Source organism: Adiantum capillus-veneris, chromosome 22 (genome assembly GCF_014529385.1).
Source record: "Adiantum capillus-veneris isolate H3 chromosome 22, ASM1452938v2, whole genome shotgun sequence".
Classification (NCBI taxonomy): domain Eukaryota; kingdom Viridiplantae; phylum Streptophyta; class Polypodiopsida; order Polypodiales; family Pteridaceae; genus Adiantum; species Adiantum capillus-veneris.
In genome coordinates, this window is record NC_140952.1 from 62,230,745 (window position 1) to 62,258,442 (window position 27,698).

General features: G+C 45.3%; 1 protein-coding gene across 1 annotated transcript in view; it reads right to left on the minus strand.

The window, feature by feature from the left end:
- Nucleotides 1–25,671, minus strand: part of LSMT-L (Rubisco methyltransferase family protein) — a 48,279-nt gene extending 22,608 nt beyond the window's left edge. Inside the window, exon 1 of the mRNA XM_086495726.1 lies at nucleotides 25,146–25,671. Within this exon, the coding sequence (XP_086351852.1) occupies nucleotides 25,146–25,654 (509 nt within the window). The 5' untranslated portion in view covers nucleotides 25,655–25,671. The remainder of the gene's footprint in view (nucleotides 1–25,145) is intronic.
- Between the last annotated feature and the right edge of the window lie 2,027 nt (nucleotides 25,672–27,698).

The window sequence follows — 27,698 nt, forward strand, 5'->3', positions numbered from 1 at the left end:
CATCATTTTCCAAATCTTCAAGCGCATAATCTTGATTAACCAAGTCCTCAAAATCTGGTACATTAAATTCGGTAAATCTGGCATACCAAAATTCATGGTCCTGCTGCTCTCAACAACAGCCTTGCTTTGACCTATGACATCTGTATCATTAATCAACTCTTTGGCAAAATCTGTACCAATACCATCAATCAACTCTATGGTAGAATCTGTACCAATACTATCAATCAACTCTATGGTAGAATCTGTACCAAAAAAAATTTGCTCTAATTCTGGTTCAGTAGCAAAGTATCAGCTGTTACTGAATCTTCCTGCACGTTTACTTGAATATGATTGCACTCATTCACAAACACAATTTCTTCCTGAGCTTTAGCCACTTCGTTGTTTTGATCCCCTGATTTCTTTTCCTCTTGTACTACAGGTATATGTTCTTTGCAAAAATCACCTTCTCTATCTTGAAGCTGTAAAGCCTCACCCTCAAAGACTTCTACTTCATGCATGGCATTTGTAACAAACTGTTGACGTGTCAAAGCCTAAAGAATGGAGTCAACTTACAGATGTGGCCGAGGGGCCTAAACCCTAATTTTTGCCAGAAACCCTAACTGCTGAAACCCTAATTCTGGAAACCCTAACCCTAAAACCTGCAAACCCTAATTTTGGAAACCCTAACTCTAAGACCTGCAAACTCTAATTTTGGAAACCCTAACCCTAAAACTGCAAAAACCCTAACCCTAACCCTAAGGGCAGCAGACAAATTCCGAAAATTGCACTGACATGATGGCGTGGCGAGCTGTACGGATATCCGCGTTTTGCGCTGGCTGATGACGTGGCATGCTGTACGGATTTTCGTAAATTGCGTTGGCAGCTTTTTGGCTTTGTTTTTGAACCAGAAGCTTTTGAGTTTTAAAGGCTTTTACTGTAACTGCTTTTCAAGCCAAGGGTCTTTAAATATGAGGCTAGGGCTCATTCTCTGGCATGCTTCCTCGAGAAGGTGCAGAGTTTGGAGTACCAGCTTATACTGAGTTGATGCAATATAAAGAAATACTGAAAGGGGCGCCTAGGTTTAGGGCCAATACTCTCTGGGGTGGAATTCCGCCACTCCGTGTCGCGTGTTGTCTCTCTCTCTCTCTTTTAGTTCAGTTGCTATTGAAGTGCTAAAAGTCTGTTCTTTTCTATTGGCACGTGGTGCCCGTCTTGTGACAGCATCTGCAAAACCCAACTTTGCATACACAGCTTTGACTATGTCTTCATCATTAGCCTGTAAGAAGGTAGCATCCTGCAGAATAAACTCATCAATCACAGCTTCTAACTTTGATCGTAATTGTCCTCGGATATCTGCGTAGTCCGGTAGACTTGCACTCTATTCTTGATAGATTTCATACTGCTCATAACTTACCTGTACCATAGCTTCTTTGAAATACTCCCAGCTGCCACTGTAAGCTCTGGTAACCTCTTGAATCTACTCCTTCACATCTGAACTCACTAACTGCTCAAAAGATTTGATCATCAACTCTTCTGGTATCCCTCTTACCTTGGTCTCCAGCTCATAGCACTCTAGGTAGCCCTCTTGATCGTATCCATTAAAGAGTCGTCTCTCGTCGTATACTGCATCTAAAGCTACATCCAAAGCTTCATCCATTTGATTTTTCTTCTTTACGGTCTCCATTTCAAGCAGAGATCCTCGAATCAATTGAAGCATCTTCGAAAAATCTGGAACTGTTGACTTATCATCAAAACCATTTGCACTTAACTCTGCAATCATCTTCATCATCTGCTCTAAATTCTCCATCTTTACCTCCCACCCCGGCTCGTTTCGCGTCGGGTTCACCAAAGATGTCGGGGGATATGTGTTCGAAACGTGAGCCAGGCAGGCGCCGAGCCTTTGGCTGTGGGAGGTGTCAAGAGAACAAGAACAACAGGTGAAAAAGGCTCTGTCAATCGCCGTATCCTTCAATTAATCAATTTAAGCTTTGAGTACATTCTGCTGGCAATAGCCAAATCGGGCTGTTAACAGCACCGACACTTAGGTTCGCTGAAATCAAGAAGTTTAGGCTCCCGTTACAATTACCCGGGCCGTTAACGGCTCCGTGATTTAACAAAAAGGATTAACTAAGTTTAAGATGCCGTCGATGATCAAAATTTTCCTCCATATCGTATTTCCATGCTTTGAATGTTGTTGAACTCTATATATTTGCATTGCTTTCTATTACTGAGCTCAAGAGATCTTTCCTTTCTTCAATGAGGACGATAGAGAGAGAGATTTCCTTCTAGCCGAGGACGAGAGCGAGAGAGAGAGTGCTTGGCTTCACCTTCTCCAACTCTCGCATGCCTGACCTTCCCTTCCCATAATCCTCACAATCCTTCTTCCTGCTCTCTCCTGTACCTTCTTGCTAACTTTTTGTTGCATCAAGGTCGAGAGGGAGAGAGAAAGCCTTCGTTTTGTCCTCCCTTCTTCTCGGATTTGCTTACGAGAGAGAGAGAGAGAGAGAGAGAGAGAGAGAGAGAGAGAGAGAAATCTTCTCGAAGCTCGAAAGACCTCGCTCTTGCTTACTCCCTTTCAATTGCTTACTTGCTCACGGAGGACGAAAGAAAGAGTGCTTTTGCCTTGTGTCTGAGAGCGAGAAAAGCCCCTCCCTAATCCTCCTTGTTCTCCTCTCTTCTGTTAGGTGCAGCGGAATGATTGTTTGCGCTTTGCTCAAGATGAGTGCTCCGAACTGTACTCAAGATTCCTTTTAGTTCTTAAGGAAGGGAGAGCCTTTCGTTCTTAATGGAAAGTGCTATGATCACAAACAAAGTGAATGGACAATGTGCGTGCAAGTGTATGAGACTGAGAGATAGAGAGAGAAGAGAGATACGACACCAGAGACGACTTAAAACCCTCCTCCGAAGGCCCCACTCTCGTCGGCGAGAGTGGTCTACTTATTGATTGCACAAAGTGGTACAATGACGATGCAATGGACTGATGCAATCTAGGACTATGCCGATGACGACGACGACTTGATGGCTGAAATCTGTGGTCTTCTATCTGCTGAATTTCGGGACAGTTTCGGTGGCTGAAAATGATTGTTTTGGCTGCGTTTTCGAGGTTGAAATTGGGGGTATATCTGCAACCAATTAGGCTGAATCTGCTGCGTTTTCATGGGCTGCTGAATTTGCGCTTTTGTCTGCTGAAAATCTGCGTTTTCATCTGCTATGTTCTGGGCTGAAAAACGCCAATGAGACTGCAGCGTTTTGGCTGAAAAACGCTAGTGCTGGTTGCAGGTGTTGGGCTGCCGGTCATGGGGAAAAACGCCAAGAAGAAAGCCTTTCTAGCGATGGCTGTTGGGGGGGGAAACGTCAAGAGGGGAGATGGTCTGGCGCTAGCAAACGCTAGGGGCTGATGGGGGTGGCCTCACAAAGGCGAGCTTGAAGAGGGTCTTGTTGAGAGAGGGAGGGAGGACCTGTTGCTTGAAAGCCTGTTGTGCTCCTTGCTCATCTGCCCAATTGTGCTAACTTGGGTTTGCTTATATATTAACTTAGCAAAATTGCCCTACCTACTTTCGTTGGAAAGTCGCTTAAAAATAATAAGTGAAAATACCAAAAATAGGAAAAATAGGCTAAATGCACTGGAAAATTCCCCTGACTGAATCTGATGGATTCTGAAGGGAATACTGATGATCATGCTGTGTGCAACCGGAGGATATGCATCTATGCTAAGTGACTGGGCATACACGGTCTACGAATAGACACACAAAAGTGCCAGATCACTTCTAAATCAAGACTGACTGGACTGACTGAACCTTGATCATGCTGTAGCTTGTCCACGGACACATAGGGTTGGATGTGTCACGTGACATCCCCTCCTTTTCAAAGTGAGGTACTGGTACTGAACTGTATGGCGTCGAGGGAGATCGCTAATAGCATCCGGAATCCTGGAAGGGACTCTTCGCCGGCCCACTCTGATGTGTGGGTCATGCGGTACTTGAACTTCATAAAGGTCTGCAACGCTTGCTTCTTTGGGCCGCGCCAAAAGCGACACAAAGTCTTCTGAATCTCCTTCCTTGCTTCAACTTCGTCTAGAGTCGTGCTTCTTTCGTCTTCAAGAATCTCCATGGCTGAAAATTCCTGAAACCATTTCCAACACTAAACCATGAACATACCTATTCCATGTAAGGTAAATGGAAAAAATGTTGTCTTCCTCAAAGACTGTGCATACAATGTAGATGAACCAATAGACGGAGTGCTAAACCAATCATCAAACACATGCAAACAATGAGATCGAGTCTTTCTCTTTTGATCTAGAGCAATCGACTGTGGCAATTCACAACGAAAATGCCCATGCTTGGTGCTCATACTTTTATGTGCTCTTTCTACAAATGTGTCATGCCAAGGAAGAGACATGGAATGTAACTTCCTTACATACATACTTTTCAGCTTTTCATGAGAAATCCGCATACATATGTGCTCCTCCATGAGAGAAGCGTGCTCAACATACAATATTTCATGCCTAGTAAAAGGGATCACATAAAGATGCTAACTAAAATACAGGAAACGATCACGAATGAAACACTCGAACAATGCGTGCGTATCAATCATGCGAACACATAATACTTCCTGTGAGGATTCTTTGGACCTATGCTCGACAGCCAAGATCGGTTCTTCCTGAATGATCGAATCGTCCTGTGGGGGTTCTTTGAACCTCGACTCGAAAGCCAAGATCGGTTCTTCGTGATTGATCAAATCTACAACGAGGTTAGCTTCGCTAGGAAAAGCATCCACTAACAAATCATCCTTGTGAACAATCACATCATCTTTATGCAACTCATCATGCTTGTGAGAAATCACATCTTGATCATGCAAATCATCATGCTTGTCTTTATCATTCAAACCATCATTCAAATCATCATGCTTCTCATAATCATGCAAATCCTGTGTATCATGCTGTGGAGAAAAAGAGACTGAGAGAGTCTCCTTCTCCTGAATCCTTTCAATCTTGTCCTGCATATTAGCAATGAGAGATGGAGAATGAGCAATGTCCTCTCCATGAATGACAATAGGAGAATCACTTGTGGCATTGAGAGTTATAGTGTTAGTCATAAATCCATCAAAGCGTCATTATCACGAAACCATCGAATGCCCAAAATCATATCACATCCTGAGAGAGGAGAAACAACAAATCTTCTAGTGAAGGAAGTCTGTTGAATTGCAAACAACACATCAAGGCACTCCTCCGTGATGAGAGTATCCACACCGGGACGAAAGCCAGAGACCTCGATAGGAGATCTCGGACTAACTTCGAGGCCGGCTCTCTCAACAAGAGAGGAACTGATCACATCATGCATACTACTTGGGTCAAACAATATGACAAAACGGTGCCCCGACGTACGACCATAAGATTTAATGAGAGAATCATCAATGGGAAGGTCCTGAGAAACTTGGGGCACACTCGTGTTATCATTCATTGCATTGACAGAGGAAGTGGGTGTTGTGGGTTCTTTAGATTCATTCGATTCAAGCTTAGGACATGTTCTTTTTATGTGACCTTTAATGTGACAATGAAAACAAAGTCCTTCCTTAGAATAAGTGCTTTGCTCTTCCGACGTGATGTATCCTCCTACAATTCCTTGTGCTACCTTTTCATCTGGAGTAAGCTTAGGTTTAGCAATTGTGTTAGCCTTACCCTTAGATTCATTGGAAGTATTCTTTGATGAGAGACTGTTGGAAGATTGGTTAGAAGAGTTATCATTCTTACCATTCTTACCGTTCTGAGGGTTCTGAGAAGTCTGCGAGGTACTTGTGGAAGTCTTGTTCTCCTTAGGCTTTCCCTTGTTGTGCTTCATCTCTTGGGAGAGAGCTATTGCTACCGCTTGTTGAGATCCGCGAGGTCAAAGACTTCGACATCAAACTTGATGTATTCGTCTAACCCAAAGAGAAAAGCCTCTTTGCGCTCATCATCCAATTTGCGTAATTGAGTGCCTAGCTGCAAAACACGGTTAGAAAAAGGCATGACTGGCATACCATTTTGCTTGAGATTGTTCCAATCCTCTTTCAATCGTGCAACGTACTGAGGTGGCATAAACCGCGCCTTGAGCTTGTCTTGGAAATCAGCCCAGTCGAAAGAAAGGACGTGAATCCGTCGGCTTCCTCTAGGTGCGCGGCTAGCTGTGCCTCTTGCCATGCATGGTACCAATTGATGGCATCACCGGCAAGGTACACAACTGCCGTCAAAACTTTGCTATTTTCTGTCTTCTTAGTTATCGCAAAATAAGCATTAAATTGACGCAACCAAGAATGAATAAACGTAGCATCCATCTTACCGTCATACTTACTGAAAGTCAACTTCTCTGTGACTGGATGGTTGGAATCCGCGTCGTGGCTTGCGCCACTTGATGAACTCCTACGATCTTTGGGTGGTTCGGTCTTCGAGGCTAGCACTTGGGAAATAAATTCTTGAGTGCGTAGCTCCCTTTGAGCTTCACGCTCGGCTTGCCTTTCTGCTTTTCGTTCATCGCGCTCGCGTTCGAAAGCAAGGCGATTGGTTTCTTGTTGTGCCAACGCAACTCGATTCGCTTCTAAAGTAAGGCGAGTCGCTTCTTGTTGTTGTAGTGCGTTTCTTTCATTACGTTCCATCGTAATGCGAGTCGCTTCTTGTTGTGCCAGCATCATGTCCATCATTGACTTGACCATCATCTCCATAGGAGTTAGAACAACTCGTGGTGTAGATGGCGAAGGGGGAAAAATCTCCTGGTGGGGAGAATCCTTCGTCGCCTCTCTCATGCTCATCATCTGTATGCAAAGTATCCATTCCGCTTCGGGTGACGACCATGCACTAGAATCTTTGGTTCTTAAGTTCACAAGAAACTTGGGTTCTTGAGGGTCTTGGGTTCTTGGGTTCTTGAGGATCTTGAGGTTCTTGAGGTTTTCGTTCGCTTGCAAATCGAGTTTGAGAAGGATCTTCTCTTCAACCGAGTTCTACTCTTTTCCGTGGGGACCCCTTAGCGGCCTTCCGCTCACACCAAGGTTGCTTTTTCCCACCTCACGTCCATTGGCCGGCCGCTAAGTGCACGGTCCGCTCTCAATGAGTGAAAAGAGACACAAGGGAAGGCTGGACAAGCCCTTCTTTCTTGGGATTCCTGTCACTCTTCAAAAAAACACGATTAGGAATCGACACGCCCAAGCGAACTTGGGTTCGTGCGACCTCAACAAGCAAAAAAATTCTTGTGATTCTTGTGGTTCTTTCCTTGAGTGATACAGAACATTGCCAAAGCTCTGATACCAATGAGTGCTCCGAACTGTGCTCAAGGTTCCTTCTAGTTCTTATGGAAGGGAGAGCCTTCCATTCTTAATGGAAAGTGCTATGATCACGAACAAAGTGAATGGACAATGTGCGTGCAAGTGTATGAGACTGAGAGATAGAGAGAGAAGAGAGATACGACACCAAAGACGACTTAAAACCCTCCTCCGAAGGCCCCACTCTCGTCGGCGAGAGTGGTCTACTTATTGATTGCACAAAGTGGTACAATGACGATGCAATGGACTGATGCAATCTGGGACTATGCCGGTGACGACGACAGTGATGACGACGACGACTTGATGGCTGAAATCTGTGGTCTTCTATCTGCTGAATTTCGGGACTGTTTCGGTGGCTGAAAATGACTGTTTTGGCTGCGTTTTCGAGGTTGAAATTGGGAGTGTATCTACAACCAATTAGGCTGAATCTGCTGCGTTTTTATGGGCTGCTGAATTTGCATTTTTGTCTGCTGAAAATCTGCTATGTTCTGGGCTGAAAAATGCCAATGAGACTGCAGCGTTTTGGCTGAAAAACAATAGTGCTGGTTGCAGGTGTCGGGCTGCCGGTCATGGGGAAAAACGCCAAGAAGAAAGCCTTTCTAGCGATGGCTGTTGGGGGGGAAAACGCCAAGAGGGGAGATGGTCTGGCGCTAGCAAACGCTAGGGGCTGATGGGGGTGGCCTCACCAAGGCGAGCTTGAAGAGGGTCTTGTTGAGAGAGGGAGGGAGTACCTGTTGCTTGAAAGCCTGTTGTGCTCCTTGCTCATCTGCCCAATTGTGCTAACTTGGATTTGCTTATATATTAACTTAGCAAAATTGCCCTACCTACTTTTGTTGGGAAGTCACTTAAAAATAATAAGTGAAAATACCAAAAATAGGGAAAATAGGCTAAATGCACTGGAAAATTCCCCTGACTGAATCTGATGATTCTAAAGGGAATACTAATGATCATGTTGTGTGCAACCGGAGGATATGCATCTATGCTAAGTGACTGGGCATGCACAATCTACGAATAGACTCACAAAAGTGCCAGATCACTTCTAAATCTAGACTGACTGGACTGACTGAACCCTGATCATGTTGTAGCTTGTCCACGGACACATAGGGTTGGATGTGTCACGTGACATCTTCTTACTCTCTGTAGTAATCAGGGTCGAGAGCGCACGAAAAATTAGGTTTCCTATCTTGAGCCTCCCCCCTTTTTTGCCCCACCACGCAGTCACGGCGCTGTGACTGATGTGGCATGGGAGCCAGAGCTATGACGTGGCAGGCCCGGAGCTAACCAGCGCGAAATCCGCTTCTGCTCGTGCCACAATTGAACGCCATGGCGAGCTAGGAACTTTTTTCTTCTGCACGATGCCCATTGGAGGTCTCTATTGTGCGTGCTTAACGCGTTTCTCTCCCTCTGCGCCCTTCTACGCTGCCTGCACGCTTTTCTCCATTCTTTTCTTCTTATTTCACACTCAATTACCCCCCCCCCCCCTTGGGCGGCCTTACTTTAGGCGGCCATACTTATTGGCTTTGGGCAACCGGCCTCCCTTTGGTTGCCTTTGGGCGGCCTTAGCCCTTGGGTGGCCACACTTGGTATGCATGTCGGCAAAGCATTTCCAAGCACAAGTTTTTCTCAGCAGTACTTGAGCAAATCCCGCAATCAACACACTCTAGGTGACGACATTCGGACAAAGAGCTCATCAGGAACCTTTCGTGCTTTCATAACGGCACCACATTTAGCGTATTTAATTTCCAAAGCATATCGGTTTGCGGTATTCCCTAATTGAAGCTCAAAAACTCCCAGATGGCACTCTGGCCGAGCCGACTAGACTGGCATGGAACCGGTCCTCGGTGAATCTGTAACAGCCAATAATTTGGCAACTAGAACTCCGATCACGGATCTGAAAAGACCGACGCGCTCCACAAAGCGAGCACTTCAGGCCCATGCATTCATTTCATTTCTGTCCCCTCAGCTGCAGTTGCCCAATCCGGTACGTATCTGCAATCGACTCAATCTTCAAACTGTCGTAACTTCTTCACCGTAGCTCCAATCGACGAGCTGTAAAGAGAGGCCGGTAGAGCACTTCAAGCACTGCAGTTCTAGACCATCATATCCCATCTGTGCTCACTTCAAGCATAGCCCTTTTTAGCATCATTAAGGCATTAGTTGGCCCTTTTAAGCCGCATCTGGCATACATTTATAATTAAACTTGGCCTGTTAACAAGCCCTCATCACTGACCATTAATGAAGTAGGCTTCAAAGAAGCTTTAGCTTGCATTTCTCTGCTCTTTTTCTCTTCATGGCAACGGAGCTGCATGACACCGCCACTGAGTAAGAGCATGGATAACCGCCAAAAGCTCTTTCTCATATATCTGTGTTGTCATCTCCGGCCTAGAGAATAATCGGCTCTCGTAAGCAATGACATGGCCTTCTTGCATCAAGACCGCACCCAGACTACGACCACAAGCATCACAATATACTTCAAATGACTTCTGCAAGTCGGGCAAAGTCAAAACTGGTCCCGTAGTCAATTTCTCTTTCAATGTCTGAAAGGCAGTCACCTCTGTGGATCCCCACGAGAAAGGGACTCCTTTCTGTGTCAAGATATGCAAAGGGGAAGCAACCTCTACAAACTTTCGTATGAACCGCCTGTAGTACGAACACAGTCCCAAGAAGCTTCTAACTTCATGGACATTCTTCAAATCGGCCAATCACGGATAGTCTCTATCTTGGCCGGGTGTCATGACAAATTGGCACAAACTCACTGCGGCTACTTGCAGGAGTTTAGAGGAATACAATCGGAAGTTCTGTAAAGCTTTGCTCTCAGTAACTTCCTACAGGTTTGTGCCACTGATAGAGCAGATTGAGAAGTATTGCTACGGGTTGCCAAAAGGGCTTAGGGATTACTGTACAAAGAACAAAGTGGCCACCCTAACTCAGCGTATGGAAGTTGCCAACACTGGTCTTGCCTTGCTGAAGAGAGAGGACAGTGGGTTCCAGGGTAACATTAAAGGGGACCAGCCTAAGAAAAATTCGGCAAAGAAGCCCTTTTTGAAAGCGGCTCCTGATGCATCACAGGGGTCAGAAAAGGCAGATAAAGGCAAGGACTCAGCTGATGCGTCTGAAGCACAGGGCAAGGAAAAGAAAAGAAAGCCTTTTGCGTGCAAATCGCTCGAGGAAAAGAAGGCTTTAATGGTTGAGAACAAGTGCTTTATTTGCGAGCAGCCTGGCCATTTTGCTACAGATTGTCCCCAGAGGAAGAGGCCAGCTGATTCCGAGGACAAAGAGGACAGAAAAGGCAAGAAGCCCAAGCCCACGGCAGGTTTAGTGCCAGACATGGTGGGTGATAAGCCCAGCTCTGATGCTAGCGAGTTATGCAAAACATGGGGAAAGATCAAGGATCACATAGCTCTCATTTTCTTCGATCCTGGTGCAAAGGAAAATTTCATTTCCCCAGAGTTGGCCAGCAAATTGGGCATCAAAGCCGAAGAGATGGGGTACACAGCAGAGCCAAGGTTGGCATGCCCTGGCCACTAAGAGTGTATTACTCTAATCATTGGAAAACTGCGTCTGCATATCCAGTCGTATGTGGACACAAAGGGATCCTGTCCGGAAGAAGATAAAATCTGAAAAGATGGCACGCTTATTCATGTCCAATGTGTTCAAGTACCATGGTATGCCACAGTCAATTGTGAGTGATCGTGATCCTCGCATGACAAGTCTCTTTTGGAGAGGATTGTTTGAAAACCTGGGCACAACGCTTAAGTTTTCGTCTTCATTTCATCCACAAACTGATGGACAGTCAGAAGAGGCTAATTCTACTATCTTAGATTTGCTCAAATGCTATGTGTCAGATAATAAGGGCAAGTGGGAACAATACCTACCATTGCTTGAGTATGCATACAACAATACGGTGCATTCGTCGACAGGCTAGGCACCTTTTGAGATTGTTGAGGGTAGTAGAAAGGTTCCACCTATCTTGCACACAAAGGACAAGATCTTTGAGGCAGATCGATATGTATGAAGTATGGATGAAATGTATAAGAAGATTAAGCTTGCCTTGGAGAGGACTCAGGCAAAGCAGAAAAGAGCAGCTGATCGTCACCGTCGTGAACTGTTGTTTTCACCTAGTGATTGGGTTCTGTTGTGCTTTGAAAAGGCACGGCTTAAGATGATGCGGGGCAAAGAGATTGTTTCCAAAGCTAAGCATGCGTTACTACGGGCCTTTTCTAGTCATTGATAAGATCAGCAATGTTGCTTATAGGCTGAAATTGCCTGACAGTTGGAAGATTCACAATGCGTTTCACGTGAGTCTTCTTAGACCCTTCTTGGGTAGTGTGCCAGAGGATATGCCAGTTGAGGATCAACCTGAAGTTGAAGAACTTGATGAGATCCTGAACCTGAACAGATTATGGCACACAAAGAAAGAAAAGTCAAGGGACAAGTTGCGAGACGATATTTGGTGAAGTTCAAAAACTATCCACCTATGGGTGCGAAGTGGATGGAAGAAAGTGAACTAACAGAGTCACCAAATGTTTTGCAGCTTTACCTTGAAGCCTTTGGTTTGCAACCCACGCACTCTCCAACTCTAGTAGAGCAAAGGTCAAAAGGAAAGAGACCTGCTCGAGAGCGGGATGATCTACGAGCTAGCACTTCCCATGTCTATATGGATTCTGGGCAATAGAAATGACAAAAGTATGAAGGTCTCATTAAGTCATTTGTCTATACGTTTGATACTCTTTACATGTGATGATAAAAGAGTGCTAATCACACAAAATCATCTGTAACGTGTATAGAATGCATGCAATCGAGGACGTTTGCGATTTCAAGAGGGGGGTATGTCACGAGTCTGTGTAGCTTTATTTGTTGATTTTCTTTCAGGGAAACTTTATTTGACTTGTTTTTAGAAGCACCCCTCTGGAAATCTAAAGGCCCGAGAGTTGCATAGTGTGAAACGGACAGACAGAATTGCCAAAATTGCTAAGGCTAGCTAAGGTGGGGTTGCCAGTAGAAAATCACCCAATAACTGGGCTACATTGCATTTTTGGATGTGGTCCCAATGGTGAAAGATGGTAAGATGACCAGTGGGAGTCAAATGGCAGCATCTCCTAAAATTTAGGGAACTGCTATTTTTGGACCATGAAAGGTCTTCACGTCATTAGCTCCGGAATGTCGAGGGGAAAATTTCATTGCTCTGCCGCTAAGTCAACTGACACGCCGTTTAAGATCTTTTTAGACCTGAAGGCTGGAACGGGAAATTGCACACATGAGTGCCAAGTGGCACATTTTGGCACACTTTCCAAGAGAGAGAGAACTAGCGCTCGTCAAAAGGGCTGATTTTTGCAAACTTTTTTTAAGCGGCTTGCAACAGGTGAAGAGCTATTGAATGCATGCGCACATTTCACTGCTCTCTCTCTCCCCTACGCACATTAATGTGATGCCCCACAAGAGGGCTCTTCAATTGACCTCATGTACAATTGTGTGGCATTATGCTTTTATGCTGAGGCAAGAGCCTCTTTGAACAGGAACGGGAGTAGCTAACTACTACTCCAAAGCAGGCACAGGTGAGGGTGATAACCTCACCGTACAGGTGCAAATTCAGCCCCAAATTAGGTGCTGTTTTGGACTGTTTACGGGCTGTTTTTCAGCCATTGCAGTGCCAGAAGCATTGGGAACAATGCCTAATTGTCAGAGGACAGTAATGGGAGTGATTAGGGCTGAAAACAGGTAAAAAACAGTAAATTACAGCGAGCAGGAATTTACTGTTTTGGGCTGAAAACAGAGGGTTTAGCTCATTGGAATTGAGTCCAAGCATGGGGGTTTATTCCGAGCAAGTTCTGGGGCCGTTGTGCTGCCGAAATTTTGTTGGAACAGTAGCCACCTAGCGGGATACAGGTGGAAACCTTCAGGACTCTATTTTGTAACTTTTCCTTCTTAAAGAATAAAGAAATACCGAAAGGGGCGCCTGTTTTAGGGGCCTATCTGGTGTCGGACTCGGATACAGGTGCGTTCTAGCAGCCTGTACCTCTCTTTTCTATTGTGTCTTTAAGTACAGGTTAAGTGGGCGACAATAAATTGGTTGAAAGCTAGATAAGGTTTACCAACTACCGCCCAGTTAAGTGAACAGGCCGGTTACAGTACCCACACAATCTGGAACCAGTCCTGTTTTCATCTTGCCTTTTCGTCCATGTTCCTCAGCTGCTCTCGAACTCGCAGGCCTGTCGTTGTCCTTATCATTCTGTTCTTTCTGTGCCTTTTTAGGGCACTTTGCGGAGAGGTGTCCATGTTCCCCGCATCCAAAGCACTTCCCCTCCTTGATGAATCGAGCTTGCTCCTGAGGAGTAGGGTTGGGTCGTGCATCCTTTTTCTCTAGGTTGCTCTTTTTCTTTCTACTTTCATTCCCAGAAGTCTGTTCGGCTCGTTGTGTCATGGCCTCATCTGTGGGGTAGGTCAGACTGCCAGAGTGAATGGCAAAGCCCCGCTTTGCATGACTCATCAACTCCTGAATAGAAGCTAACTTCTGCTCCAAGCAGTGATCTCGGATCCCTGTAGGTAGACCAGACCCAAGGTGAACCGCTCAATCTGTTCTCTAAACGAGATCTTCTTGAATGAAGAGGCGGGTAGAAAAGAGCTCCAGAATCTCACAGTAAGCATTGATTGTATCTTTCTTGGTCATCCAAAGATGGTTCCAAGCAGCTCGTATATCTCGTTCATACTCTTGCCTCAACCGAGAAGAAATAAAAATCTTCTTAAATTTCAGCCATTTAACTGGCGCAGTCTTGTTTAAAAGAAGCGTGGACCACCAAGTACGAGCATTCCCCTTAAAGTAAGAGGCAACTCTCCGAATCTTGGAGTGCTCTGAATAGCGTCCTCCCGCGAAGGCGATGTCAAACTGTTGTATAAAAGACAAAGCCTTCGAAGCATCTGAGTATCCTGAAAAAGTATCAAACTTGATCAAGTGGCCACCTTCCTTAAACTCTCGAACTTTCTTGCTTTTATCTTCGAGAAAGTCATACTGGTTGGCGTTGTAAAAATTCTCCTTGTTCGCATAAAAGTTTCCGTCATCGGAATCTGAGCTGTCTGTAGACGAGTCCTCAGTAGAACTGTCACACTCTGGGCTAGATTTAGCTTTCTTTGCCTTTTTCTTGCCCTTTCCGAAGCTTTGTTTCTTGCTTCGCTTTTGACCTTTTCTATCTTCTTCGCTCGAATCTGAAGAGCTAGAAGAACTGTCAGAAGAAGAAGAAGAAGAACTGGGTACTCCTTCAAATCAAACATGCTTCTTCTGTTTCTTTGCCTTGTCAAATGTCGACTAACGACCCAAATATCCCGGGAAGTCAGTGCCTTTCTTCTGCTTTTTGCCGTGCTTTTTGGCTTTCTTTTGCGCGTCAAAAAGCTAAGCAATCCGTGCATCAACCACCTCTTGTAATTCCTTCTCTAAATACCGTTTATGATCAGAAGGTTTCTTGAGAGCGGGTTTCAGGGGTGGTGTAGTGGTTTTCTGCCACTGCGCATGCACTTCCTGAAAAGAAGTCTCGCTCATATATTTTGCCAATTTTGGATCCTTTGCAAAACTGAGCATCATCTTTGTTGCATCGCCGATCAATTGACCACGCTTCATCTCTCTTTGCTCCGCCTGAGTAGGCCGAGGCGGGCCATACTCTCTACCGGAATCTTCGTTGTGATCCCTGCCCGCATCTCCAGATGCAGAGGGAGTCGACTGATCCTTGCGTGAAGCCATAGGTGCCGTGGAAAAAAATTTGGGGATCGGATTTCCCGTAGAAGAGAAATCGGCCGTGCTCTGATACCACTGTAACAGACTTGGACACTCCAAGTCAAGAATCAATCGCGACAGCACCAAATAACCACTTCAAAACAATTCACAGATCACAATAGATTTGCATTGGCCCGGCGGAGTTCCGTGCCTAGAGATATTGGCCCCAAAGACTGGGGCCCCTTTCGGTATTTCTTTATGTATTAAAATCAATTTCAAAGTACAAAGAGCGGTTAGGGTTTCACTCTTAGACTCTGCGTCCAGATGCTCTGACAAGTGAGCCCTAAACCACTAATAAAAAGATTACAAGCGATGCCAAAAGCAGAGCCCCAAAAGCTTTCAAAAATCAAAAGCAGTTTCTTTCTCTCTCAATGAGAACAAAATAAAGCATATCCATTCTCTCTCTCTTATCTCAACCTTGCGTAGCAAAAAGCTTGCACAAATTGCGTCGCAATTGCTTTTCCCGAGCTTTCGTAAATTCCGGAAAAATCCGTACACTGCTGCCATGTGGCACTTGCGCCAGCTTTTAGGGTTTTTCAGCCACTTAGGGTTTCAGCCAGTAGTTAGGGTTAGGGTTTCCATAAATTAGGGTTTCTGGCAAAAATTAGGGTTTGCAGGATTTTTAGGGTTTCTGGCAGAAATTAGGGTTTCTGCTGTCGGTAGCCACGTCATCACTTTGTGACACTCTCTCTCTCTCCCTCCGGCGTTCTCGGCGCGTGTGGCTCTCACCCTCTCCGCTGCACACTCACATGGTATCAATCGCCAACACGTGGGAACATCATCGATCTCTCCATTGAGGACTAGCGTTGGCAGTTTTCAGCTTTTCATCGCAGAAAAGTCACCAAGCTGCCTAGCGTTTTTGCATCCACCTAGCGTTTTTGCTCTACCGGCCTTGATCTGCATCTCCCACTACTGGCGCTCCCTTCTCAGCAGCAGATGGCACCAAATCAGCCCCAGATCTGCCTTGCGTTTTCTGACCAGATTTGCGTTTTTGGTTCAGTTGGAGTTTTTTGGCACTTGCTGTGTTTTTGAGGATGTGTTGCGTTTTAAGCAAAACGCTGCCCTTGTGCACCACAAGGCCTCTACTTGCTTGAACCCCCTTGCATCGCAAGGCACTTGCAGATCTACACCATTGTCAGGTATCTACACCCAACCGGCGCTTTTCTGGCACTTATTACTTGCTGTTTTTTCTCTGTTTTCAGCCCCCGCGACGGCTGAGAAGTGCGAGGACCCCCTCATCTGAACCTCTGCGACTGTAAGGTGCAGCGGAAGTGAATGTTGAACTTTGCTCAAGATGAGTGCTCCGAACTATGCTCAAGGGTTCCTTTTACTTACGGAAGGGAGAGCCTTCCGTTCCTTTAGTGAAAGAGTGCAATGGTCACAAACAAAGTGGATGAACACTGTGAATGAAGGTGCTGAAACTGAGAGAGAGAGAGAGAGAGAGAGAGAGAGAGAGAGAGAGAGAAGAAGAATACGACACCAGAATGTTTTCAAACCCTCCTTCGAAGGCCCCACTCTCTATGGCGAGAGCAGTCTACTATTGATTGCGCAAATCTCTACAATGCTTGGACTTGCCGACGATGTCGACGACGATGAGGACGACGACGAGACGGGCTGAAAGCTGAAAACGCTAAGGGCTGAAATCTGCAAATCTTTATCTGCTGAATTCTAACTCTATGTCAATGACGATGTCGATGGCGACGATGCGATGACGACGCGCTGAAAACGCAGATGCTGAAATCTGCGTTTTCCCGGCTGAATCTGCAAACTTCGCGGGATCTGACCGTGCGGCGAGGATCTGCTGCGGGAAGGTGAGATCTGCGAGGTTCAGGGGTTCTACTACGGAGACTGAATGCTGAAAACTGAAAACGCTGGTGCTTCTTGGTGTTCCATCACGGTGAATCTGCAAAAGATTGGACTGCCAGGATGATGCAAAAACGCTAGGGCTGAAAATGATCTTGCGGGGAAATCTGCTATCTGTTGTGGGAATCTGCTAACGCTAGAGATGATCTGCTGCACCATGTTGTCGTCGGGCTGATCTGTTGTGCAAAAACGCCAAGGGCTGATCTTGTCCAAAAACGCTAGGCCTTGCCAGAGCAAAAACGCTAGGTTTGCTGATGGAGTGATTCTTGCTAAGAAGTTGCCTGTTGAGCAAAGGTGCTCTTGCTCCCTCTTCTGCCAGAAAGTGCTAGCGCTAGGTTTGCTTATATACAAACTTAGCAAAATTGCCCTACCTACTTTCCAACAAAAGTCACTTAAAAATAATAAGTGAAAAATGTCAAAAATAGGAAAAATAGATCTATGCACTGTAAAAATAATGGGATCTGACTGGAATCTGATGGTCATGTTGTGTGCAACCAAAGGATATGCATCTAATCTAAGTGTCTCGACATGCACGGTCTGCGAACAGACTCACAAAAGTGCGAGATCACTTCCTATTCTAGACTGACTTGACTGAACTGAACCCAGGTCATGATGTAGCTTGTCCATGGACACATAGGGTTGGATGTGTCACCTGACATCCCCTCCTTTTCAAAGTGAGGTACTGGTACCGAGCTGTATGGCGTCGAGGGAGATCGCCAATAGCATCCGGAATCCTGGAAGAGACTCTTCGCCGGCCCACTGTGATGTTGTGTGGGTCGTGCGGTACTTGAACTTCATAAATGTCTGCAATGCTTGCTTCTTTGGGCCGCGCCAAAAGCGACACAAAGTCTTATGAGTCTCCTTCAATGCTTCAACTTTGTCTATGGACGTAGGTCCATCTTCTTCAAGAATCTCCAAGGCTGAAAATTCCTAAAACCACTTCCAACACAAAAACATGAACATACCTATTCCATGTAAAGTGATTGGAAAAATTCTCGTCTTCCTAAAAAATTGTGCATGCAATGCAGATGAACAAATAGACGGAGTGCCAAACCATTCACCACACACACGCAAACAATGAGATCGAAACGTGTCTTTCTGATCTAAATCAATCAACTGTGGCAATTCACAACGGAAATGCCCATGCTTGGTGCTCATACTTTCATGTGCTCTTTCTACAATTGTGTCGTGCCAAGGAAGAGACATGGAATGTGACTTCCTTGAATGCATACTTTGCAGCTTTCCATGAACAATCCACATACATCCGTGCTCATTCATGAGTGAAACGTGCTCAGCGCACAATATGTCATGCCTAGGAAAAGGGATCACATAAAGACGCTGACTAAAATACAAGAAACGATCACGAATAAAACACTCATACAATGCGTGCTGACAAATCATTCGAACACAAAGTACTTCCTGTAAGGGTTCTTTGAACCTAGGCACGAGAGCCAAGATCGGTTCGTTGTGTTTGATTGAATCTGCCTGGGGGTTTGTTGTGGACCTCAACTTGAAAGCCAAGATCGATTCTTCATGATCAATCGAATCTGCAACGAGGTTAGCTTCGCTAGAAAAAGCATCAATTAAACCATCATCTTGGTGAACAATCACGTCTTGATCATACAAATCATCATGCTTGTCAGAAATCACATCGTGGTCATCATGCAAATCATCATGCTTGTCATTGTCATTCAAATCATCATGCTCATCATTATCATTCAAATCATCATGCTTATCATCATGCAAATCATGTGTGTCATGCTTTGGAGAAGAAGAGACTGAGAGAGTCTCCTTTTCCCGAATCTCTTGCATTTGTGCCTGCACTTAAGAAAAGAGTCGCAAAAACTCTTTCATGTGTTGGTCGCTCTTTTCTTTTTTGGCTTTGTTCTCGCGATCAAATTCTGCTTGTCATTCCAAGCGTGCTTGCTCGTGCTCACGCTCTATGGCTTCCATTCTTGCTTCGTATTCACGATCTATGGCTGCCCTTCTTTTCACGGATTCACGATCTATGGCTGTCATTCTTTTTGCATTTCTTGCTTTGCGTTCTAACTCCCTGTCCATCATCCTCTTGTCGAAAGCCTCCATAGGAGTTAGTGCAATCCTTGTCGTAGATGGGGAAGGGGGAGGGTCGGAAAAACCTCCTGGTGGGGAAAATTCTTCTTCACCTCTCTCATGCTCATCACCTCCAAGCGAAGTATCTATTCCGCTTCGAGTTATGACCATCCCCACTGAAGTCTTGGCTTCTGGTTCTTGTGGTCTTGGGTTCTTAAATTCACGAGGAACTTGGGTTCTTAGGGGTTTTGAGGTTCTTGAGGTTCTTTTGCTTGCAATCTGTGTTAGAGAAGGATCTTCTCTTCACCCGAGTTCTGCTCTTTTCCGCGGGCGCACCCCTTGGCGGCCTTGCGCTCACACCAAGGTTGCTTTTTCCCACCTCACGTCGATTGGCCGGCCGCTAAGTGCACGGTATGCACTCAATGAGTCAAAAGAGGCACAAGGGGAGGCTAGACAAGCCCTTATTTCTTGGGTTTCCTGTCACTCTTCAAAAACACGATTAGGAATCGACACGCCCAAGGAGACTTGGGTTACGTGCGACCGGAACAAGCAAAAAAAAAATTATGTGGTTCTTTCCTTGAGTGATACAGAACACTACCAAAGCTCTAATACCAATGTAAGCTGCAGCGGAAGTGAATGTTGAACTTGCTCAAGATGAGTGCTCCGAACTATGCTCAAGGGTTCCTTTTACTTACAAAAGGGAGAGCCTTCCATTCCTTTAGTGAAAGAGTGCAATGGACACAAACAAAGTGGAGGAACACTGTGAATGAAGGTGCTGAGACTGAGAGATAGAGAGAGAAGAATACGACACCAGAATGTTGTCAAACCCTCCTCAGAAGGCCCCACTCTCTATGGCGAGAGCGGTCTACTATTGATTGCACAAATCTCTACAATGCTTGGACTTGCCGACGATGTCAACAACGATGAGGATGACGACGAGACGAGCTGAAATCTGAAAACGCTAAGGGCTGAAATCTGCAAATCTTTATCTGCTGAATTCTGACTCTATGTCGATGACGATGGCGACGATGCGACGACGACGCGCTGAAAAAGCAGATGCTGAAATCTGCATTTTCTGGGCTGAATCTGCAAACTTCACGGGATCTGACCGTGCGGCGAGGATCTGTTGCGGGAAGGTGAGATCTGCGAGGTTCGGGGGTTCTACTTCGGTTACTGAATGCTGAAAACTGAAAACGCTGGTGCTTCTTGGTGTTCATCGCGGTGAATCTGCAAAACGCTGGACTGCCAGGATGATGCAAAAACGCTAGGGCTGAAAATGATCTTGCGGGGAAATCTGTTATCCGCTGTGGGAATCTGCTAACGCTAGAGATGATCTGTTGCGTCTTGTTGTCGCCAGGCTGATCTGCTGTGTAAAAACGCCAGGGGCTGATCTTGTCCAAAAACGCTAGGCCTTGCCAAAGCGAAAACGCTAGGTTTGCTGATGGAGTGATTCTTGCTGAGAAGTTGCATGTTGAGCAAAGGTGCTCCTGCTGCCTCTTTTGCCAGAAAGTGCTAGAGCTAGGTTTGCTTATATACAAACTTAGCAAAATTGCCCTACCTACTTTCCAACAAAAGTCACTTAAAAATAATAAGTGAAAAATGTCAAAATTAGGGAAAATAGATCTATGCATTGTAAAAATGCTACTGATGGGATCTGACTGGAATCTGATGGTCATGCTGTGTGCAACCAGAGGATATGCATCTAATCTAAGTGTCTGGACATGCACGGTCTACGAACACTCACAAAAGTGCCAGATCACTTTCTATTCTAGACTGACTTGACTGAATTGAACCCTGGTCATGTTGTAGCTTATCCACGGACACATAAGGGTTGGATGTGTCACATGACAGTGACACTCCCGTACCAATTTGTGGTGTACAGGCACGTTGAAATCTCTGTTACAGCAACGTTTTCGGTACCCTTTTCAGTGTTTTTTGGGCGAACGGTAAGCTGAATTTTTGCCTATTGCGTGGTTCATCAGTCCCTTGCTCGTCAGGACACCATCTGGTGGTTGTCTGAGCGGTTATCTTGAACTGCTACAGATTTGGAGACGGTACCTTCTTCAGCGACGTGAGATCTTATCCCTTGATCTTTGGACTATTCTATGAGCACACAACATGTCGACTCTAACGCAGAAGGGACAACAACAACAATCCCAGAAGGGGGCCACCACGTCTTCTACGACAATGGCCACTTCCACTTCTACGACTACACCGTCAACACAACATCCAACAATTATGCCCTCGCCGAGTTTGCTGAGGAGAAGAAGTCGAATTTACACAGCTATGCTATGTGGACTCTGGAGGACACGAGTCCGCACAATCATTGCCTACCATCGACTTTGGGAATGGTTGAATGATTTCACCCATTCAACTACGAAGCCTACCCTTCCCACCGCCACTCAGGATCAGTTTGACGAGTGGGTGGATCGAGACATACGAGCCTCTCAGACTGTATCACAAAGGAAGCTTAAAAAGAGGAGCATGCACATCCATTGTGGAGACGGATTCTTGACCACTTTGAGGAGATCTGGTTTGCCAGACACATCACACTTGAACGAGAGTTGTGAAACATCCAATTCAAGGATTTCAACTCACTCGATGGGTTGACCCGCCACATGCGGAACTCTGGGACGACCTTGTCTCAGCAGGAGGCGACATCACCTCGGCACGCATGGCTGGCCTCTTATTAATCAAGCTTTCCCCACGCTTTGATCCCTACTTTCAAAGTTTGCTCACGTCTGGACGTACCTCTTTTCCCACATGGGACAAGATTCTCCCTTCCCTCAGACAGATTGAGGGGCACTCCGCATTTAGAGCGGGAGGTGTTGTTGATGCAAAAGGAGCTTTGATCGCTCAAGGAGGTAACAAGAAAGGCAAAGGTAAGAACAAGAAGAAGAACAAGGACATCGAATGTTACCATTGCCACAAGAAAGGGCACAAAGGATCAGAATGCAGAAAGAAGCGAGAAGAGGCCAACAAGGAGAAACAGACAGCCTCGACTGCAATTGTAGCCTCTCACGAGACGGCGGGGCCCGCTCTTGTCGCGACGACAGACCACGCTCTTGCTACATCGTAGTCAAGTACTTGGGTTGTTGACAATGGAGCTACCACTCACACGACTCCCCAACAGTATTGGTTTACTTCTCTCAGGGGGACTCATGGGCAGACCGTCACTATGGGTGACAACCATGAGATTCCAGTGTCTGGTATAGGCCAGATTTACCCTCTTCCGTTCTACCTCAGACCCGAAGTTCAGTTCAGTGGAGGTGCTCTACGTTACGGACATGGCCTTCAACCTCCTCTCTGTGTCGAGTTTGGACTCTCAAAGAGCTGACATACACTTTGGGAGTGGCACGGTGACCATTTCTAATTCTACGACAGGTACTGTTCTTGCACGCGGTGAGCGCAATGGATATCTATACCACCTCACTGCTCTGCTGTCTCGGACCTCGGAGTCTTCTTCTCTATGGCATGCACGATTTGGACATCTATGCTATCAGCAGCTCCAACAGGCTGCTAGGACCTCTCTCGTGGAGGGTTTACCTGCCATATGCTCTTCATCAAGCGTGGTGAGGCTTGCTAGTTGGGCAAGCAACATAGGGTTGCCTTTCCGAAGCAGAAATCCAACAGAGCTTCAACACCACTCGCATTGATTCGCATTGATCTATGTGGCCCGATGAGCACTTCTTCATTTTCTGGCTCACAGTATATGCTTGTGCTTGAGGATGATTGTAGCAGGTACACTTGGGCTTCTTCTTAAAGCTCAAGTTGGAGGCTTTCAATTTCATTCCGAATTGGAAGATGATGGTCAAAAAGGAGAAGAACTTGCACGTCAAATGTTTTTGCTCCGACAGAGGGGGTGAGTTCACTTCAAAGGAATCTGCACAGTGGTGCAAGTCAAACAGCATCCAGCACCGGCTAACTACTCGTTACACTCCTTCCCAGAAGGGAGTTGTTGAGCGGAAGAATCGGACTATCATGGAGATGGCTGGTGCGATGCTCGCACATGGTTCTTTACCTCGGATTGATTGGGCGGAGGCATGCAACACGGCGGTTTACATCCGGAACCGTTCTCCTACTCATGCTTTGCAGGACGTGACTCCCTATCAAGCTCCATGTGCCGGAGGAGAAGCGACAGAAATTAGACTTCAAGTCAAAGAAGCTCATCTTCCTCGGCTATTCACAAGAATCTGACGGATAACAGCTTTATGATCCTGACGCCAAGACTACCATAGTTAGCCGTGATGTGTCATGGAGACTTTCAACACACCTACAGTGGGGGCAGCATCCAAGCCTGTTTGTTTTGCAGGCGTAATCGAGGGCGCGAGATTGCTACTCAACAAAATCAACCTCATGTTACTTGTGCCTATGGTGGAAGACATGGACATACATGTAGATTCAAGAATTCACACTTCCAAAATTCTTTCTTTGCGTTAATGAATGTAACTTTGTTTTATCGATAGTTCCTTTCAGATACTTGGGAGAGAGAGTCAGAGATATGAGGGAGAGAGAGAGAGAGAGAGAGAGAGATGGTGCACAAGTCATCGGTGCTACCTACGGGATCCACAGAGGGGATATTGCCCATATGACACATTGATGATGCTATTCCTTCAGACAGGCATGGCTACATTGGGAAACATGTTGTTTTAACTTCTCACTAGGGTTGGTGGGCAGTTTTCGACCCCAACATGGAGACACAGCAAGCGACTTGGGTATTTGACATTGCACAAACTGGCCATCGTGGCTATCACACCAAATTGGAATTTCACGGTGAGTTACCTCTTGATCAGCAGTTGGATGCTCATTGGCAGCCTGTTAAAAGAGTAGTGGACCCTGTTTTCACTACAGCCAATGTAGCAGGGAACGGACAGAACACAGCCCAAACGTTCCGAAACGGCGTTGTGGACGACTCCTCCATTCTTGAAACGGAGTCGGGAACAGAACGCCATTCCGGAATGGTTTTCCGGAACGAAGGGGAACGTGAGGAGGAGCGGGCAAAAGTAGGCATTTGGGAGCAAATTTGGGGCTGTTTGGGGGACATATTTGGGGCCGTTTGAGGGCAGGTTTGGGGGCACATTTGGGGTTGTTTAGGAGTTGATTTGGGACTGAGTTGAAGGGAGGTAATTCAAGGCCTTACTTTAGTTGATTGTTCCAGACCCGTTCCCATTCCGCTCCCCCCCTCCTTCTCGCCATTCCTGTCCCGTTCCAGACCCTCATGTTCCCGTTCCGGGTAACTATGACTACAACACACAAACACCGCTGTCGAGACTATGGATATGGCAGGGAAGGCCCCTATTTGAGTTGGATTGGGATCTGGGTAGAGCAATGAGATTCAACTCATGGTGCTTCATTTCAAAAGAATGGTCAGAGCACTATCTGCTACGCAACTCGGAATGATGATCCCGATGTATATGAGATGAGCAAATTAGAGCATCAAGAATGGGTATTCGACCATCAAGAACCAATATTCTTCTCAATGACTACACATATCACATACATTATTTGTAAGAAAATAGATTTCCCGAGGCTGCATCACACGCATCTCTCTCAATGGCTTCACATATCACATAAGTTATTAGTGACAAAACAAATTTCCCAAGTCAGTGACATGGTCATGGTGCATACCAAAGGTTGTAAAACTTTTATTTTGAGCATTTTGTTCTAAATTAAAGCAATCGCAATACTCTATTCATCCAGAACCAATCATTTTTTCTTCAATCGTAACAACTACTGCTCAAAAATATTGCCTAGATTGTGTTCATATTTGGATAAAAGATAGGCCAATTTGGAGGAGCTGCAAGTGTAAGGAGTTCGAAAGAGTGGTAGTCATACAAGTAGGGAGAGACAACATCCCAACGTAGAAAGAGAGGCTCTATGCATAGTGCTCTTCGATTAACAAACAAGGATTTGTGTTGTCTTGAAGATCAACACAGTCAATTTCTTTCGAGGCTCATAACAATGCCATTCACCAACACCTAAGCATGCTCTTTATTTGCAGAGTTAGCCCCAAGATGACGTCAAAGTCTCCCTTGGTTTTTCTTCTAAGCAAGATCAATTTTCTAAATGCTTGCAGAGGTCAAACACCCATGCTCTGATGCTTGGACTCACTTATTCCCTCCTCTCTACCATTTCACAGAAAATATCAATAAATATTAAAACTGTACAAAACAACGCTGATAGAAGCCAGGGAATATCTAACCAAAAGAGAGGCGAATCAAGAGTATGCGGAAGGATGTCAATGTAGGAGCGCCATGGTGAAGAAGGCATTCCCTTTTCAAATAGAAGGAACAGGGCAAGTGTGACCCAAGGGCGAAGATTTGTACAAAAAGGGCCGATGTCAGGATGTGATCTAGCGGCTGCAACACTCATCCAGAGCTCTTGAGGAACATTCAAGACTTCTTCACCTTGAGCAATAGGACGGCCACTTGCGACAAGTCCGAGACCTTGCGATTCAACTTGCTGGGGTCTAACAGAACTGCTATTGCTTAAGACTCCTCGCTGAGTGAGCCAAGCTTTGAAGCTCTGCAGCTGAGAATCATTGCCAATAGGGGCCTGAGCAAGCGTTGATGAAGAGAGCGATGAGCAGACCGGGCGGACTGCAACAACTGCGAGTATGCCATTGCCCACGTAGAGCCTTTGCCGAAGAGCACGTGTACAGGTAAACGGCAAACAACAGAAGGGCAGCGGCGAGCCCGTAGCTCCTACCATCCTTTGCACATTTATGTTTTATCCGTGATTGGCCTTCGTAATAAATATTTATGCCTTATCCATGGAACCATATTCGTGATTGTTATTGTTAGTATAAAAGGAGGAGGAGGAGGAGGGGATGAAGTGGGAGGGGGATATAGATATCATTATCTTTCTCAGACTTCAAATATGACATATGGGATCAAAGATACATGTGATGTACTATGTGTGGGGCTAATAAGTGATTCTCGATGCTCAAGAATCGTGGTGATGAAAACTACAATGGAGAGCCCACACTCTGGTTAGGAGAGGAAAGATGGGTGTAGGTCATGGATAAAAATGTGAGGGAAGCAAGTTCATATGTGAGCAAAACCTAAGCACTCTGGTAGTGTGTGGTACTCCAAACTCTCAAACTTGGAATGAGCATAATATGCATAGTTGATGAGACTCTTTTCCATTGTACCAACGGCTCGTCTCACATCGAAGGGAGTGGAAGCTAAGCCAAATGGCTGTGATAGTTTGGATGGCCGACAAGGGGATAAGCTCAAGCATGTAAGGGTGAGTATGGTTTCCTCTTTCGACGAAGAACATGATTTTGTAGTTGGGGGCAATATAGGTGGTGTAATGTATGAAGTGTGACCAACTGAAGCTCTCTCAAGCAGCAGTAATGCATTGGCATTGCTTCATTCACTTGAGACTCTATTGAGGCATCATGTAGAAAGTGTAATGCATCCCAACTACTAAACAACCCTTTTATGTCTTGCATCCATCCAGTGCTCAAGATCTTGCTTTTATGCATGTTTTGAACTTTTTTTCTTGCTTCCCATGCAATTGTAGGAACTCGATGTGAGGGGTTCTAATGCATCTTTATCATGTGCTCCACAAAACTCTTGATGCCCATAACCTCAAGTGAAACAAATCTTGATTCAAAAAGTATGAGCAAATATGGTGTTTGTGTCTTAACTTGGAGAAAAGTTTGTAAGAAAGCACTTTTGGGCATTCTCAAACTCTTTCCAAGTAGACATTAAGATGCTCATGTCCCACACTTCAACTTCATAAAGAAGAACATATGTCACCAATGTGTCAAAAAGTTACTTTTTGATAACTCAACATTTGGCATCCCCTGTATTACACATATTCTTAAATGCATAGTACACTCTTTTCGACTTCCAAATGAGGCATAGCACAATATTTATGCCACTTGTGATTGGCCGAAACCTTGAAGCCAAGGTGCTTAAGCTCTCAATCACTTCAAGTGTCTCATCATTGTACACAGTGCATGGCTTTAACCTTTGCTTTGATTCATTCGCAATCAGCCCACTCTGCAAGCATGAGTTCTCAAGGACAAACATAAGCTTTTGTGCACCCTCTAGAGTATGTGCTAGAAGCACTATATCATCCACATAAAACAAAAGCATGATTATTGCATTGCAAATAGTTACCTCTTCAATGTCTCCTTGTTGCATAAACTCAAGGACCTTTTGTTCTAATTGATCAATGCATAGCCCAAAGAGCATGCACATATCCATGAGACTCGAATTATCGAATCTCTCAACATGCTTGTCTTTTAGGTTTCTCCAAAATCTTCCACGTGCACATGCCTTTTCTTGGACTTGACAAAATTACCCCTTGACTTTTCCATCTTCTTCTTTCTTTTGAATTAATGCCTTGTGTGCATGCAAATGACTTAATAGCTATCTTTGTCCTTAGTTGCATTTAGCTTTATCAAGCATCTTGACAATCTTTAACAATCCACCTCTTGTGTGATCTACCTTTGTTGACACAGTTGATATGATTTACGGCAAAGCATTCTTCAACAGAAGAACAAATAATTTTCTTCAAAGTTTCCCTTTTAGTTTCCAATGGTGCAATATGTTGAAGCTTTGTCATCCATAACTTTTGCTCAACCATTTCAACATACATTGATGCTCGTTTGAAATCCATACAAAAAACCAAGTTTTCTTCACTTTGATTGATATTTTTATGCTTCATGTTTCTCTGTAAGGTCAATACCTAAGGTCTAGTGGGCTAATTCTAGGCTCCATTGGCCAAGCATAAAACTCTT